General features: G+C 32.2%; 1 protein-coding gene across 1 annotated transcript; it reads right to left on the reverse strand.

Annotated features, from left to right (window-relative positions):
- Window positions 1-4,912: 4,912 nt before the first annotated feature.
- On the reverse strand, window positions 4,913-5,995 carry LOC149249345 (uncharacterized). Its single transcript, XM_089452727.1, has 4 exons — window positions 5,912-5,995; window positions 5,533-5,822; window positions 5,371-5,446; window positions 4,913-5,256 (listed from the first exon to the last, which is right to left on the reverse strand). The coding sequence occupies exons 1-4, from the start codon at window positions 5,993-5,995 to the stop codon at window positions 5,212-5,214; spliced, it is 495 nt and encodes a 164-aa protein (XP_089308853.1). The 3' UTR covers window positions 4,913-5,211.
- Window positions 5,996-16,616: the final 10,621 nt, after the last annotated feature.

Consider the following 16,616-nt stretch of genomic DNA (forward strand, 5'->3'; position numbering starts at 1 on the left):
AAAAACCATTGGAGCCTCGATTAAATGATGGTTGAATTTATCTCTACTATGGGAATGATGGATTCCTTGTGCATGTTGCATTCCAGTGTGAAGTTAAGGGTAGAGGCATGTTCAGTGGGTAACATTTCTAGGACCCATTCATGGTATAATTACATGTGATAATTATTCATAAATAGACTACCTGTGTTAATACAGTTGTCAGTAAACTCTAATTACCTTCCCCAACCATAGATGCTCCCAAAGGAAAAGGAAGCAAGGAGAAGGAAGAAGACCGTGCTGTAGGGATAGACGGAGATGGGAAAAAGAAATCGCTAAGTCTGGTGATGACCAGATAAAGCAAGCTTTGAGTGTTAGAATCTCGCGGAAGACTCTAATTCTTGGGATGACTAGATAAGCGCTCGATGTTCATATGAGTATTCCTTTGACCATGCTTAAGGAGTTGGAAAATGATAACTATAGAGTATTGATGTTAATGATTTTCATAATGTCTCCTTGAACTCATTATTCTGAGATGGTCACATAGTAGTGTTATGATAGTTGTTGCATATAGCACCAAATGGTAGCTCTAGTGCATGTGTGACACTTAGGAGATTATGCTTCTAATTGCATAAGTAGAGCAATTGCTTCCGGTAGGGGTGGTTTAACTTGTTAGTTATGCATGTTGATCCAAGGATAAGATAAGTGTCTTGTTCACTTACTTGAAGAACACGTATGAATGTTTTATATGATTTCTTAGTAGAGAAAGTATTGGAATGCATGCAATAAAAGAATGGTTCTTTTATAGATTTTCTTGTTAAAGAAAATGTGTTAAGGCATGCAGTTAAGGATTGATTATCTTGTATGTTTTCTTGGTAAAGAAAATAGGTAGTTCCTATTAGAAAGACTCCACGTGAGTCTTGTGTGTGAAATGCTTGTCTCTGGTCTATAAAATCCTTGTTAAATATAGCCAAGTATCTTCTTGAGAAAGAGGATGAGGTATATAAATGTCCTGAGAACATAGCATGGAAGGTGGCCAAGTTTGCTTGAATTAAAATATGTATCTTTATTTGATAAAAGCTTCTTGAAAAATATATATATATATATATATATATATATATATATATATATATATATATATATATATATATATATATATATGCATTATGATTCTAGTTAGTCTCTAAGTTCTAGTGAAATGATTATGCATTACATGCATGATAAAAGATAACCAAGGATGTGCTTCTAGGCATATAGATATTTATCCCTAATTTCTTGAGGAAAGAGTATATTACATATATACACAAATATAGTCTTATCCTAAGAGTATGCATACTTCATGTATCAAGATAAAGGATTTTATGAGAGTTCTTGAAAATGGAAGTAGAGGTTCTTTCCTTTAAAGACACATTAGAATAGTGTTCATACAAGAACCAAAATCCTTACTTGTTTCATGAAAAGAACTATGTGCATTAAAGTAAAGTATTGTGTTAGGAGAACACATGTTGCATATTGGTAGCTATTTTGACTTTGGAATTATGAGGCTGTGCGTACTTAGAGACAGTGGTCATGATAGCTTCCTTGAAAATAATAATATCTTGGAGAGATTGTCTTGTTGGAAGAGCTGGGTTGATTGCTAAACCTTGTTTTTGTATCTTGGTTTTTATGCCGAAAGATAGACATCTTTAATAATTCTTGAAAGGGAATCTTGAGAAATCCTCACATCGGAAGATAGAGAAATGAGGATTAAAATGACTTCCTTAAGAAAGAGGTATGTGGTTTGTCGTCTGAAATGATGGTAGTCTTCTAGTGAAGGGAATAAGTGTTGCATACATTAAAGAAGGACTTATATGATAAGCAATAGTATGCACAAAGATTAGTCATTGTGACATAAGAGTTATGTTCTTGTATGTTAGAGAAATTATGTTTAATTACACTAACGATGCATGACTAAAGCTAGCCATAGTAAACGTAAGATAATACTCCGTTAATGATGATTTGAATTGGAACAACAGACTATGGAAAAATTGGGAATGTTGAGGGTATTAACTCAACTGTTGTTGACATTTATACATTAATGAGTATTTGCATATGTTTTTATACATGACAATATTGTATGCATGAACATTCTGGGAAATGGAATACGTGTTAATTGATGCATATTTATAACTAACGTTGCTGATGGAATTAAGTAGTGGTAGCTTAATGGCAACAAGAAAACTCATCACATAAATTGCTGCAATGTGAAATGCAGTTATAAATGAGAAAGAATGATGTTATATGATATGCATGAATTATGCTATTTGGAAAATTTGCATGCATACAACGTGGATGATGGATATGTTTCCCATCAAACTTGATGTTGTGGACCCATGTCGGGGGTTAAGTGTAAATGCATGGTATACATGCATGTTTGTTATGCTAATGATAATGTTCATATGGTTCATTGTGTAAATTACTATGAGAAAGAGTAATAAAAGAGAAATTTAACATGACAAACAGTTGTGGATACTTGGGTTGATGACAGTTACCTGCCCAGAGGGGTTGATGGTACTTGTCTGCCCAGATTGTGAAAGGCTGGAATGCCTTGGGTTGATGACAGTTACCTGCCCAGAGGGGTTGATGGTACTTGTCTGCCCGGAGTTGGGTTGATGGCAGCTACCTGCCCGGAGGGGTTGATGGTACTTGTCTGCCCAGATTTCCTCTCCCTGGAATTCTTGAGCTGGTTGGCCAGTGGAATTCCATGTTAGACCTGGTAAGGTCTCTATCAAAGAAACTGTCTGGATGTGAAAATAACTCAATTTGGTTGTGAGAACCAGTTTCCATGGGTTGGGAATTCTTTAGTCCAATGTGGACTCATGGCTAAAGGAATTAACTAATAAGCTATATGTTATGTTAAAAATGAATTTTACATATAGTTGTGTAAAATATGTTATGCACATTTAATAAGAAATGAGCTTAGTGCTCAATAAAGAATAAATGGAAATGTTAACTCCTTTATTGTGTTATTAATGTTGTGAACATCTTAGTGGGAGCTAAGACAATTCTTGCTTGATGCAGTGATTGACTGTTTTGATGATTAGAGAGCTAGGTGCTCTTTTGGTACTTATTGAAGTACTTTACGAGTGTCTCTAGTGAGAATTCATTCAGTGTGCACGTGAGCAGTGATTTATCATTTGGTGATTAGTGTTAGTGCTCTTAAGTACTTGTAAAAGTACTGTGATTTAGAAAGCATCTAACATTGCACAATTGATTGCTAGTCAAAAGTGTCTCATTTGACTCAAAATATAGTGACTAATGTGGTTGAATTTGTTAGTCATATATTGCAGGAACTACTTACCATGGAAGGTTGAAGAATTGTCCAACCTCTATTAACAGGCTTACATGAAAGTATTCTTGATTTTCAAGCATAAGATGGTAAGTTATGGTAAGTTGACACAGAGAATTGTTTATTATGAATGAATAAGGGCCAGGTGGTGGCGATTAGAAGTTGCATATTTTTGCAATTACGAATGATTATGACTATTGATGCTTATAACTAATGATATTTCTTAAGACTATATCATTACTATTTTGTTTGTCGTCTTTTCTTGGAATGAAATCGTTGATTTCAAGGAGAAAGGATCACAATTTGTGTGGATTAGATGGTTATACCACGAGAAAAATATCAAGTTCCAACGAAAGATGAACACCGAGGACGGTGTTCCTGTTAAGGGGGGGAGTATGTAATATACCTATTGTGATTAACCCCACGTAAGGTAATTTTAAATTACCAATCAGTTAATCAAACCTGCGTAAAAGTAATTTTAAATTACATATCAGTTACAACTAATTCTTGGCATTGATTAAATGGATCAACGAGCACCCTAACAAAAAGAAAAAGAAGAAGGTGGATGGAGAATGGTGTGCTGTAGTGACAAACAGAAGGGAAACAACTGAAGAAGAACATACCTGGTTTTGAACTAAGTCTGGTAGAGACCAGATAGTCAAGACACTGGGTGCAGTCTTACTGAGGATTGGGATCCGGTAAGAGTAAGCTCGGGGGGAGACTCAGGTCCCGAAGGACAAAGTCTCAAGGATGGGTGGTTAAAGAGCTTTACACAGGAAATTGCAGGAGGCTTGCTACCAGAAATACAATACGCACGGTGACCAGGTAAGTATCGGAAACCTACTGTATCTATAGTGTTTTATCAGAATGGTAGTTTAAATAATTGCTGTTACCGATTACAGGCTACTAGACCAGAACACTCGTAAATCTCTGCTATTCTTAGCATGTAAAGATTGAACGAGAAATAGAATCTGTATTCTGGTTATAATACCCAATCTTTGGGGATTTAAGGCAATAGTTAGGAATTGCTGCCTAACATTAAATGATGCATTACTCGTAAGACAGTAGAGCTGTAATATTCTCTATAGGAATCTCGAGACACATATCCTGTCTCTGTAGAAGTTAGGCCAGGCAAAAGGGATTTATATAACAAGAACAGCAGAAGTTCTACGTTATTATGGGTACTGTAACCTGCATTTAAAAAAAAGGAATAAACCCTTACCCTATGAGTAACTGTTAATCTCGGGACCGCATATGCTGGTCTCGTTTCGTAAATGACAAACCCTCGTGGTGCCGAGTGGTAATCATTCAATGGTGAAACGAGAGCCTGTTCTAAGGATAGTAAGGGCTTGAAATAAGCCTTACTGTAACCAGCCATTGATATATATATATATATATATATAGACGAAAACAGGACATTCACATGTGATCCATAGAACCAGCTATACATACATTTCAGGTAGAAGAATTCAGAATTGTTAGAAAAGGAATAACCATAATAAATACTTGAAAACCAGTTGGTTCGAACAGTCGTCTATCCACAGAGAATTCAAGCCGGGGTCGACCATGCATCCATCGAGTTCGGATGCAGGTGCAACCCTTATGGCATTCCAAGTAAATGTATAATTATATAGACAAGAAAACCGTATTGCTTAAACATGAAATGTATAAGATTTGCTCCTCAAGCACTGTACAAAGAAGGAAGCCTTTAACTGGAATATAACCATGACCGCGTTAACAAAGGGCCGCCATCCCATATTGGGTCCAGAGCTAAATACGTAAGCGGCGAAAGTATAGAGCATAATAACCTAAGCAAAGCTTAATAACATAAATGTAGCTACTTCACATAACGGTCGAGTGGTACAGTCTCATGAACTAGAGACTGACCCTCCTCTGTTCCGCAGTATCTAAAACAAGGGGATTAACCCAGAAATCAAGAGGTTCTCCGTCATCTGCGCCCAAGAAGAAGATTGGGAGCTCAGAATCGCTCGGAGTATAACACAAACAAAAGACAAATACAGTTTAATCAATACACATCGGGGCTAGGAGGAAATCTCTGTATGCACCTGTGAAGAACCTGGCCGGTAGCATTTGACAGAGTGTGCAGACCGCCGAGCAGCTCCCAAAACCGCCATCCATAACCTGTAAAATAGGAAAGATCAGTGATTGACGTTCCTTGGGATTAAATACAGAAAACCTCGAAATATTTAACCAAAACGAAAACTCACCGAGCCAGCTCAATAGCTGGTATCCCTGGAGTGGTGGCGCCATGACAATAATGCAAGCTGGAGAAGAAACTGTAACAGAACCAAGGGTTTGACACGCAGCCGAGACAAAATGGCGCGGAGACAATGGAACGCCAAGCAAAACCAAGGAAATCAGAAGTATCCGGAGGATTTCCTTTATAAACACAAAGAGCCCTCTGGGAGACGTGGAACATTTTCCTCCATTGATCTCTGCCAACGATTAGCCACCGTTGATCATTGCGGGAATACCAAAGAGTAGGGTAGGAAAGTTCCTAACGAGAGCCATCCCCGATCACGTGAAGGAGTCAGGCAGCTTTAATGGTAAGTCCAAGTGTCATGAGAAGGCTTTGCCAACTCTCACCTTCAGCACGGAATCAAGTACGTGTAGATGCAAGGTATTAAAGTACTCATCGCACAGGTTAAAGTGCAGATATTTCATAACCATGTTATATGAACAGCTTTAATAAATCAACCCTTCGACATATGTATGGTAAGGTGTTGCAATAAGACCTTATGCACTATGCAGATAAGTTGTATATATACGGTTAGTGTTATTAGTGCATATAAGTTTTATGTACATGGTTAGTATTATTATTACCGTGACCAATTTTTTTTTATATATACTTAAAGTTAAATGGGTAGAGATGTGACATATATATATATATATATATATATATATATATATATATATATATATATATATAGATAATATAATTTATTTGATAAATAATTCAAAATAAAATTATTTTTCAAATATTTTAATATAAAAAAAAATTAATATATAATTTTTTAAATTTTAATTAATTATCAATAACTATAATTATAGATAAATAATAAAGAGTTAAATTTTACACAATATTGATAAAATATTTTAGTAATTTAAATTTTTTTACTTTTGAGTTTAATTAAAAAATTATATAATTAATTAAAAAAAACTCTCAAAAATAAGAATTAGTATATTTAATATAAAGTAGTTGTTGGAGGTTTTCATTATATTAAATAAACTAATTATAATAACAAAATTTTAATAGATTTATAAAGGATAGGGTTAAGAATTGCTATAAAGATATTATATATTTGTAAAGTAGTTAAGAGTGTATTTAATAATTTTAAATATATTAAATAAATTTATAATATTGCAAAAAAATGAATAAAGATAAAGAATTAAGAAATTGTTATAAAATATGATTTATGTAAAAGGAAAAAGGAAATGTTAAGAGTATATTTATAATAATTATGTTAAACAAAATAAATCATAATATAGGAAAATTTTAAATAGTAATAAAGAGATAGGGAACTATAAATAGTAAAATGCAGCATAAGAACCATAAATATCAAAATATTAGTTCCTTGCTAATATTAGTCATATGTTAGGACATTTATCTACAATATATTAAATGTGAAATGAATCATAATTTTTTCTCACCTAATATTAATAAAGTATGATATTGACTCATAATATTTTAAGCAAGCTTATTTATGAATTAAAAATAATATTAATAAAATATAATATTTACGAATAATATTTTAAATAATTTTATTTATAAAATAAATATAATAAAATGATGAATAATCTCCACTATTAAAATTTTTCTAACAAGTTCCTTTAAATGTAGATATCTAACTATTGCTTTTATAATTAATAATATTAATTTAAAAAATGTAATTTTCTTAACTTTATTTAACAGCTAAATTATATACTCATCATAATTCATAATAAAAGAATTAAAACAAATAAACAAATGTTGCACCACGACAGAACAATTCAACTGTCCATGGCAAAAAGATTTTAATGTTACGATGGAAAAAAAAAAATTTAATACTGTGTAATTTAATATCAATTTAATTTAAAAAAAATTATACCCCTAAAAAATACTTCACCTTTAAATTATTTAAAAAATATAAAAAATCATAATAAAAAAATGGTTAAAATTTAAATTTCAAATAAAATAAAAATTATAACAATAATTTTTAACAAATTTAAAAAAATACTAGGTGCAGAAAAATCCCTATTAGATGACTATCACCTTTACATCTCGATCGTGATCCTTAGTTTTATAAATATAAATAATAAACTAATTATTTTTTATTTTATTTTATTTTTTTAATATTTTAAATATTTACATCTCAATTGTGATCCTTAGTTTTATAAATATAAATAATAAACTAATTTTTTTTTTTTTTTTTAATATTTTAAATAATTATAGTTAAATTATAAAAACATTGATAAAATATTTTGAATAATTATCCGTATATTTATATAAAACTTTAATGTTATCAAAAGAGGAAAAAGCTGAAAAAGAAAGCCACAAAAAGTTATAAAACTTTAACGTTATCAGAAGAGGAAAAAGCTGAAAAAGAAAGCCACAAAAAGTTAAAACGCCGGAAAAACCGGATATACATTCTGTTCGTAGACAACGCTCCCGTTTTGCCTGTTTTTTGTTTGTTTGTTGTTATGAGTTCTTGAAATATATTTTTAATTTTATTATAAAAATAATATATATATCTATCTATATATAGAGAGTTAATTTTTAAAAAATTGACTTATAACTTATGGATAATAATCTCCAATTTAAAAATAAAATTAAAATTAAAATTTTTAAAATCGGTTTGTAAAGTTTCTTAATCAAATAGAGATTACCTTCACTTTCCCGGCTGGCAGGTCCTGAAATGCGCTTTAGCATTAAGGTCAGGTCTGTGCCCCTTATTCCGATCCCTCGAGGTCCTGATCTTAGGTAAGGTCTTTAAAGAAAAGAATGAAATGAGTTATGCTTAAAACTTATAGATACCATTTAGATAAAGATTAAAATTTAAAACCCTATGCAACTCATAATCACTTTATCTGTTTTGGAAATTTTATGATTATGGAAAACCTTCGCGTATATCTTGAATAGCAATAGCAAGTATAGACATCAATAAAGAATGGAAATTTTGTAAATGTAACTCATTGGAAGAGCCATTAACCAAATTCAAAAATTTATTTTCGTGAACCTTTTGAGGAGAATTTGTGAAACTTTAGAGGAGAAAAAACAAGCAAACATACTAAATAATGCTATGATTGTTTCGAAACGATTAGAATGTCTTATATTCTGATCGGGGGATTTGGTGTTCAATCTTAATTTATGCATCCTAGTGCATACCAAGCATACTAGTGCATACAAAGCATGTTTCCAGACTTCTAAAGCATAAGAGAATTTTCTAACAAGATGTGGAATGTGCTCTTCTTCTTGTTCACATAAGGCATGATGTGAAGGCCCATAAATGTTCCTTTTCTTTAAGTTTTCTGCAGTCAATACTTTTCCGTGGATGAGTTCCATATGTTCTTCCAAAGTCGGCTTGGCGAAAAATGTGTGGATTCTTTTAACAACATAGTATACCCATCTTTGGCTAAGTACATATTGCTCTTTCATCCTGTCCAAATTTTTCGATCCAACTTGGCAGTGGTGACTTGAGCATATCCTTTCAAAATATTGAACAAAATTGGCCGATGGAGTTCGAGATTTGGCAGGATGTCCAGGTGCAGCCAGCTAGTTGAGACCCCATCTCTGTTCCAGAGGGATATATCAACAATTTTCTTATTGCCACTGGCCTTCAACTAGTTAAGAGAGTTTCCATGTCGGCGTTGGTTCCTTCTAAGTTGAAAATTGGGATTATGTCCTTCCATAATTGGATGCGATTACCATTTCATTTGTCATAGTTATTGCCACTTCATTTATACCTCTTTATTGAGTTATACATCCATGTCAAAATGCCTACAATGTATAGGTATAATCTTATGAAAATTTTATTTTCGATGTTGTTTAAAATACACTAGTACAACCTTATTTTTATTTATGAAAACAGGGCATAGCGGTGGACTACTCATAAGTAATTGTAGTGCATTTGTGACATAATGATATTTGTGACTAGGCATACTAAATATTTAACATTTTGTTTAAATTTTTTCATTATTTATTTTCCCCATGTGGTAGAAAAATATACATGCATCTATTTAAACAAAAATGTATTTGATGTTCACTAGTGAGACTACAACAACCATGGAGTTAGTTGATATGTTGTTTCTCATGGTCTTGTGCTTCATATTTCTTACCACCAACGTGTTTGCCATCTTTTTCTAATACCAAGGTAAATTGATAGAAGAAAGATTCATTTTTAATTTACTAAATTATATAATTTGTTTATTTCATGATCGTCGAATTAAACTCATGATTTGTTTTTATCTTTCCCATATTATATTGGAATTTTACAATATATTTCTATATTAAAAGTTTCAAGTCATCAACTTTATATGTTTCAAATGAAACTACATGGGAAATATTTACACCTAACATCATGTATGTGTTCATTGTTGCTTCAAATAGGGAAAATGTGTGTTCTTCATCTTTACATCTATGGGATGTATCCTTGTAGAGAAAACATGTCTTAGAAAACCGCTAAGAAGCTAGATCTTGACATGGTCTAGAATTCCTTCACAAGATCCTTTTCCATTTTGTGGAGAAACAGGGAGATATTCATGGGAAATGAAGGCGATATAATGATACTTCCACCATGTGCTTCTGATTAGCATAATGGTATTTTTTTTCCCAGGGTAGGAACAATTATACATGCGATGATAATTGCCCTTAAATCAAAGAGGTTTAAGAGACAAAATGTCCTCCTCTATTTTCTCTTGAAATGGAAGACAATATTATGGAGTACTAAACTTGATCATACAATAAGATGCACTATTAGTGAGTGCCTCCTCATTTGTTCTCCCATATTCTTAATCCTTGTCTCTTCCCCCATTAAATTAAGAACGTTACAAGGGATTATTTTGTTCCATGAATGATGAAGAAGCTTCTAAAATGAGGTTCCTATTTGGGGTGTATGAGTAACAAACAATAGACTTTTTGGATGTATATCATTATATTTTTTTTTGGCAACTTACTACCTTTTTTTTACCTCTAGAGATTAGAATTTGTTATTCCCATTTGCTTGATTTTATCCTAAAAGGAAGCGTGAAGTTCATAAAGTCTATGCTCCCATGGGAAATATGGGTTAGGCACATTGTAACCCAATTAACTAGATTAAATGTATGATTTTGTTAGATGACATATCTTTATTAACCTTATCCTCATTTTTATTGGAGAAAACAACATGGTGTTGGAATATTTGATTATCTTATTAAATGTGGATTTCGTTGATGCTATGTAACTTTCTAGGTTAAGGTGTTTGGACAATTTCTAGACTTGATGACTCATATAGCCTATAAACCAAACTAACTATATGAGGATGTTGATCATTACTAAGTGAGACTCTTAAGATCTCTTGTACCTCTTGAGTTAAGGAAGAAACACAAGAAGTAATGAATTTGATGTTTACTCGAGAAGGTTGAGAGAAGTCATATAGAATAATCTTTTAACAATTTGCTTCCTTATTTCTATCCAATTATGACTATAATAATGATATAAATACTAAATAATTCTTTAATTGATTATTTCTACTAAACTTTTTAAATAAAATTGAGAATATATTAGAGTACAATAACAATTAAAATTTTAAAATGAAACTGAAAATATATCTACTTGACTAAATTTTCCTTAAATTGCATCCTATTGGGGATGGAAGAACTCGTTAGCATTGAGTAACCATTCTATAACAAACCAAGTCTAGTATTTCTAGTCACGCACTATTGGTATTTTCTTTTTTTTTGGTAGGTAAGCACCCACAGGGGATTTGAACTAGTGACCTATCGCAAGGAGTGCCTTAACAGTGCACCCATTCAGCGTCAATCCAAAACTCCATGGGAAGTTTTTTTGTTGAGTAGTTTGCACGAGAGAAGGAGTAGGGAGGTCGATCACTAGACCTCCCACCCATTATAACTAAGCCTTTGCCAAAGCACGAGTAGGGAGGTCGATCACTAGACCTCCCACCCATTATAACTAAGCCTTTGCCAAAACGCTTGAGCCATCGGACTAAGCACTATTGATATTTTCATGTACAATTGATGGATTCAATTAGCTTATGGTTTTTCTATTTCACTTAAAATTTTATTTAATAGTTTACAATCTAAAACCATAGAAAAAATATTTTAATGTTATATTAGAAAAATTATTTTAATATTGTGTAATTTGATATCAATTTAATTTTAAAAAATTATACCCCTAAAATAATATTTCACTTTTAAATTATTTAAAACTTGTAGAAAGTTATAATACAAAATAGTTAAAATTTAAATTTCAAATAAAATAAAGATTATACCAATAATTTTTTGCCTTAAATTTAAAATTTGAATATCTTATAAGTACAACTAATAAGATTCATAAATACCTTTAGTTTTTTTTTTATATTTTAAATAATTATAACTAAATTATAAAAAAGAAATAACATATTTTGACTTATGATATTTAAGTTATAAAAAAATTATTAATTATTTTATAAATATAAATTTTATTAATCATTTTTTTGATATTTTCTTTACAATCAATTTATAATCATAAATAATATTTTTTTTAAATATTGTGAATATTGATAATTAAAATATAATATTTTTTTTTTATAATATTGTTTTCTTCATAGGATGTCCTCTTTTCTCCAGATGCATTGGATCGTTGTTGTATGAAGATGCGGATTTCTGAGTGTCTGGAAGATAATGAAACATTTCGGTTGTCTATGCCATATTATGCATTGGATGCAATCTTCCGTCATCTAAAAGATGACTTTAAGTTGAAGAAGAGTCCAAGAGAAGAGAAAATCAGTTAATTATCACCCAGGAAAATCATTTTCGAATTGATTTAAAATGGAGTTGGACATATGTAGGACTTCAGAAAATAGTAAAACTTGACCGTTATCAAAAGAGGAAAAGCCAGAAAAGCAGGGTACACAGAAAAATCCGCAAAAGAAGGGAACACAGATAGCATTATGTTCGAATTTGATTTCGCTCCTTTGAGGCGGTGGTAATCTGATGTGTTCACTATGAAACAACGCTCCCCTTTTGCCTGTTTTTGTGTTTGTTTGTTCTTATGTCTTTGTGTTTGTGTTTCCATGTCTCCGTGTTTGTTTGTTCTTGTGCATCTGTCTGGGTTTGCATCTATATAGGTCATTATTATTTTTGTTTCTATGTGTTCTTTTTGTGTGAAATTATGTTTGAGAGCCACAAAGCATGAAGCAGAGAATGAAAAAATCCTCAAGCAGAGGTATTCCTGTACAACCAAATTGGTCAACGCAATCTCCATACTTCTTCTCGATGGATGAGGTGAGGCAGAGCTTGTTTTCATTTGATTTATTAAATCTCTAATCTCTTTAGTTTTAGTAATGGCAATTTATTGATTATTTCCGATTTTTTTGTTTTTCTCATCTTCAGCTTCCAAAAGAAAAGGGAAAATTCCTAGAAATTCTCCATGTCACTTCTCTATGGATGGATGGGGCTGAGGCAGATCTTGTTTTCATTTGATTTATTAAGTCTCTAATCTCTTTCATTTTAGTATTACGAATTTATCAATTATTTTTGGATTTTTGGTTTTTCTGAATTATTAGCGTCTTTAATGCTCATATAAAATGGACAAACCACGGATTGAGCACCACTATGGACCAAGCAGCTTTAAGGTGCCTTATAGTTACTTCTCAATACCTGCTTGATTGTGGTGTTGCTGTTTTAAAAATCGATTTACTTGGAACTTTTTGGTGTTGTTACTTCTCAATACCTGTTTGATTGCGGTGTTGTTGCTTTAAATATCGATATACTTAGAAGCTGGGCTTAACATATTTTGCCTCTTACACTTAGTTTTCCCGTTATCGAGCTTAACATATTTTGCCTCTTACACTTAGTTTTCCCGTCATCGAGCTTAACATATTTTGCCTCTTACACTTAGTTTTCCCGTCATCGAGCTCAACATATTTTGCCTCTTACACTTAGTTTTCCCGTTATCGAGCTCAATCCTTCTCAATAGTTCTGATCAAATATAATTTAAGCAAAAAGTTTTATTTTAAGATTTTAGGTTGTTCCTTCTTTGAATCGATTTTAGTTTAGATGTTTGATTTCTGGGTAGTGGTCATACTCTTAAGACATTTTCTCTTTCCTAGCCGCCAACAGTCTTCCTACATTCACATAGATAAAATAAAACATGGTATCTTTTTTCTCAAGTATAATAATTTTTCCAAATAGGTAAAATAAAACATGGATCTTCTAGAAAAGATTTATTATTTTATTTTATCTATGTGAAAAATTATTATATTTGAAATAGACTATTATACTCTCAAATATGGGATTAAATGTTTTATTTTACTTATGTGAAACAATTATTATATTTTGTCCAGAAAGATATTTTATTTTATCTATGTGAAAAAATTATTATATTTTACTAAGAGAGATTCTTTATTTTACCTATGTGAAAAAATTATTATATTTTGTTATGAGAAAGAGATATTACTAGAAAAGAGAGCGAGCTGATTTATTTTACCCATGTGAAAAAATTATTATATTTTGTTATGAGACAGAAATGTTTTATTTTACCTATGTGAAAAAATTATTGTATTTTGTTATTAGTGAGAGAGAGACATGTTTTATTTTACCTATGTGAAAAAATTATTCTATCTTTTTATTAGTGAGAGGGAGACATGTTTTATTTTACCTATGTGAAAAAATTATTATATATCTTTTTTATTAGTGAGGGAGAGAGCGAGAGAGAGATGTTTTATTTTTTATTATCTTTTGTTATGAGAGAGAGAGAGGGATGTTTTATTTTACCTATGTGAATTGTATTTTGTTATTATTTAGAGAGAGATGGGGTGATGGGAAAAGGGAGGGAGGAGGAGAGAGGGGGGCTCACACACACATAAACAGAAGTTTGGGAGGGGGGGAATATATGGAGGGAGATTCGAGAGAGAGAGAGAGAGAGAGATGGGAGGAGGGAGCAAGAGGTGGGAGGGGGGATGTGTTGGCAAGGGAGACTGGGTGAGAGAGAGAGGAATAGGAGAGGGATAGGAACAGTGAGAGGGAAGAGGGAGAGGGAGGGAAAGAGGGTGAGGGAGAGGGAGAGGGAGCAAGAGTGATAGAGAGAGAGAGAGGGGGTTAGAGAGAGAGAGAGAGAGAGAGAGAGAGAGAGATGGGAGGAGGGAACAAGGGAGGGAGGCGAGAGGGGAAAAGAGAGGGAGACGGAGGGAGAGGGAGTTAGGGGGGGAGAGAGAGAGACAGAGAGAGACGGGAGGATGAGGGGGAGGTATAGAGAGGAGGGGGGAGGGAGAGAGAGGGAGCATGGGAGAGAGAGAGAGGGGGAGAGGGAGAGGGAGAGGAACAGTGAGAGGGAAGAGGGAGAGGGAGGGAGAGAGGGGTACTCCCTAGGTGTTAGAAGCCATATTAAATACTTTTAGAGGTACTACAAGTTCTTAACAAGACCCAGATCTCAAAATCTATTATCAAATTGAAGAAGGCACTTTTGTAAGCTAGAAGAAGGATGCTCCCATAATAATGGACTCTTTATCATCCCCAAGATGTGTTCTCCAATGAATGCTCCCTATCAACCACCCAAGAAATTGTCTTCTTTTTTTGTAGCGATTGATGAGCCCAACTTGAAGATAGGATCCTTAACAATCATGGTATTCTCCAAAGAGGCACCTAACACTATGTTGCAACAAAACTATAAACAAGAGTAAATTCCTAAAATTGTGATAGTTGCGTGCTATTTCACCACCCACTTTCAAGTCTATGATTTCTTGTGCTACACATAACAAGTTCCACAAACTTTGAATTCTATGATTTTGTGTGTTGCACGTAACAAGTTCCATGCCTTGCACATAACAAGTTCCATACTATCTTTTTATTAATGCATGTTGGAATCTCAATGCACCCCTTGGGATAGTTTTATTTTTCTAAAGGTATCTCCCATCCTCAACCCCTCCCCATAAGATTTGAAACTATTACCTAATGAGAAGTAAACCCCACACAAACTTTTATATATATCTATATATATATATATATATATATATATATTCTTTATTTTTCCCTAATTGTACCACTTCCTCAATGGATAAATTGTTTAAGCATACATCACTTCCCCAATGTATAGATATGCCCACCTAACCAATTCAAATTAATTCAAAACAATCCCAATATTCCTTCACATCAATAGAATAATCAATGATCGAGTCTCATGTTTGTATAGATTTTGTTCCAAATCCATCGCATTCAATTTATTTTTTACCAATACAGTAGTCACACCGTATTTAATCACTTTGGTTCTTCTTTTGCTTCTCCTTTATTCCTCATATTGGAATTTGAACCCTGAACATGTCGGATGTAGCCATGATTCACCGTACATGTTTATTATTACATTTCATTGTTCACCAACGTGTGATCGTAGAGTATTAATCAAGTTAATATGAAACTACGAAATATATCATTATACTAAGAATAATTCTAAATTTTGAAAATTATATTTATGTTTATGGTTAATTTTGTTTAAAGAAAAAAATCATGGACAAACAATTTATGGATACTATAAACTTAAAAGTAATATAATAAGATTCATGTGAAGATTTACATTTTATTATTGTTTTAATATCGTATATTATAGAATAGGTTGATATATTATTTCATAACATTAAAAATAAAGTACAATAAGTTTATAGGGCATATAATAGGTAGTGACATAGTGTTTTGTTAAGGCACTCCATGGTGAAAATATTACCACTTTGAAATTTCATGGGCAAAAATCCATCCATGTTAAAGGGTTTTGTAGCATAGGTCAGATGCCCTCGAGAGATATTGAGAACTTATATATCCCTCGGTCATGGGTACTCAAACCAAAGATTAAGGGTGTGAGTCATATAAAGATTCACATTACATAACAAACAAAAGGAATAGAGTAATAATAATGTTGTTAGAAATTACAATTAATTTCAAATAAAAAATGACTTATTTTGGTTTATTCATATCTTAAATTAGTGTAGGAAAAATAATTAAATAGATGATATAATATAATAAAAATATCGATGCATTTAGAATTATTTGAAAGTTGCATCTAGGGACAATTTTGAGAGTAAAATGTTTTTCTCGTAGCAAAAAGATTGAATATATATATATATATATA

The sequence above is a fragment of the Pinus tabuliformis genome, chromosome 7 (genome assembly GCF_031772625.1).
Source record: "Pinus tabuliformis cultivar Carrire ecotype Pingquan chromosome 7, CPIR1, whole genome shotgun sequence".
Lineage (NCBI taxonomy): Eukaryota > Viridiplantae > Streptophyta > Pinopsida > Pinales > Pinaceae > Pinus > Pinus tabuliformis.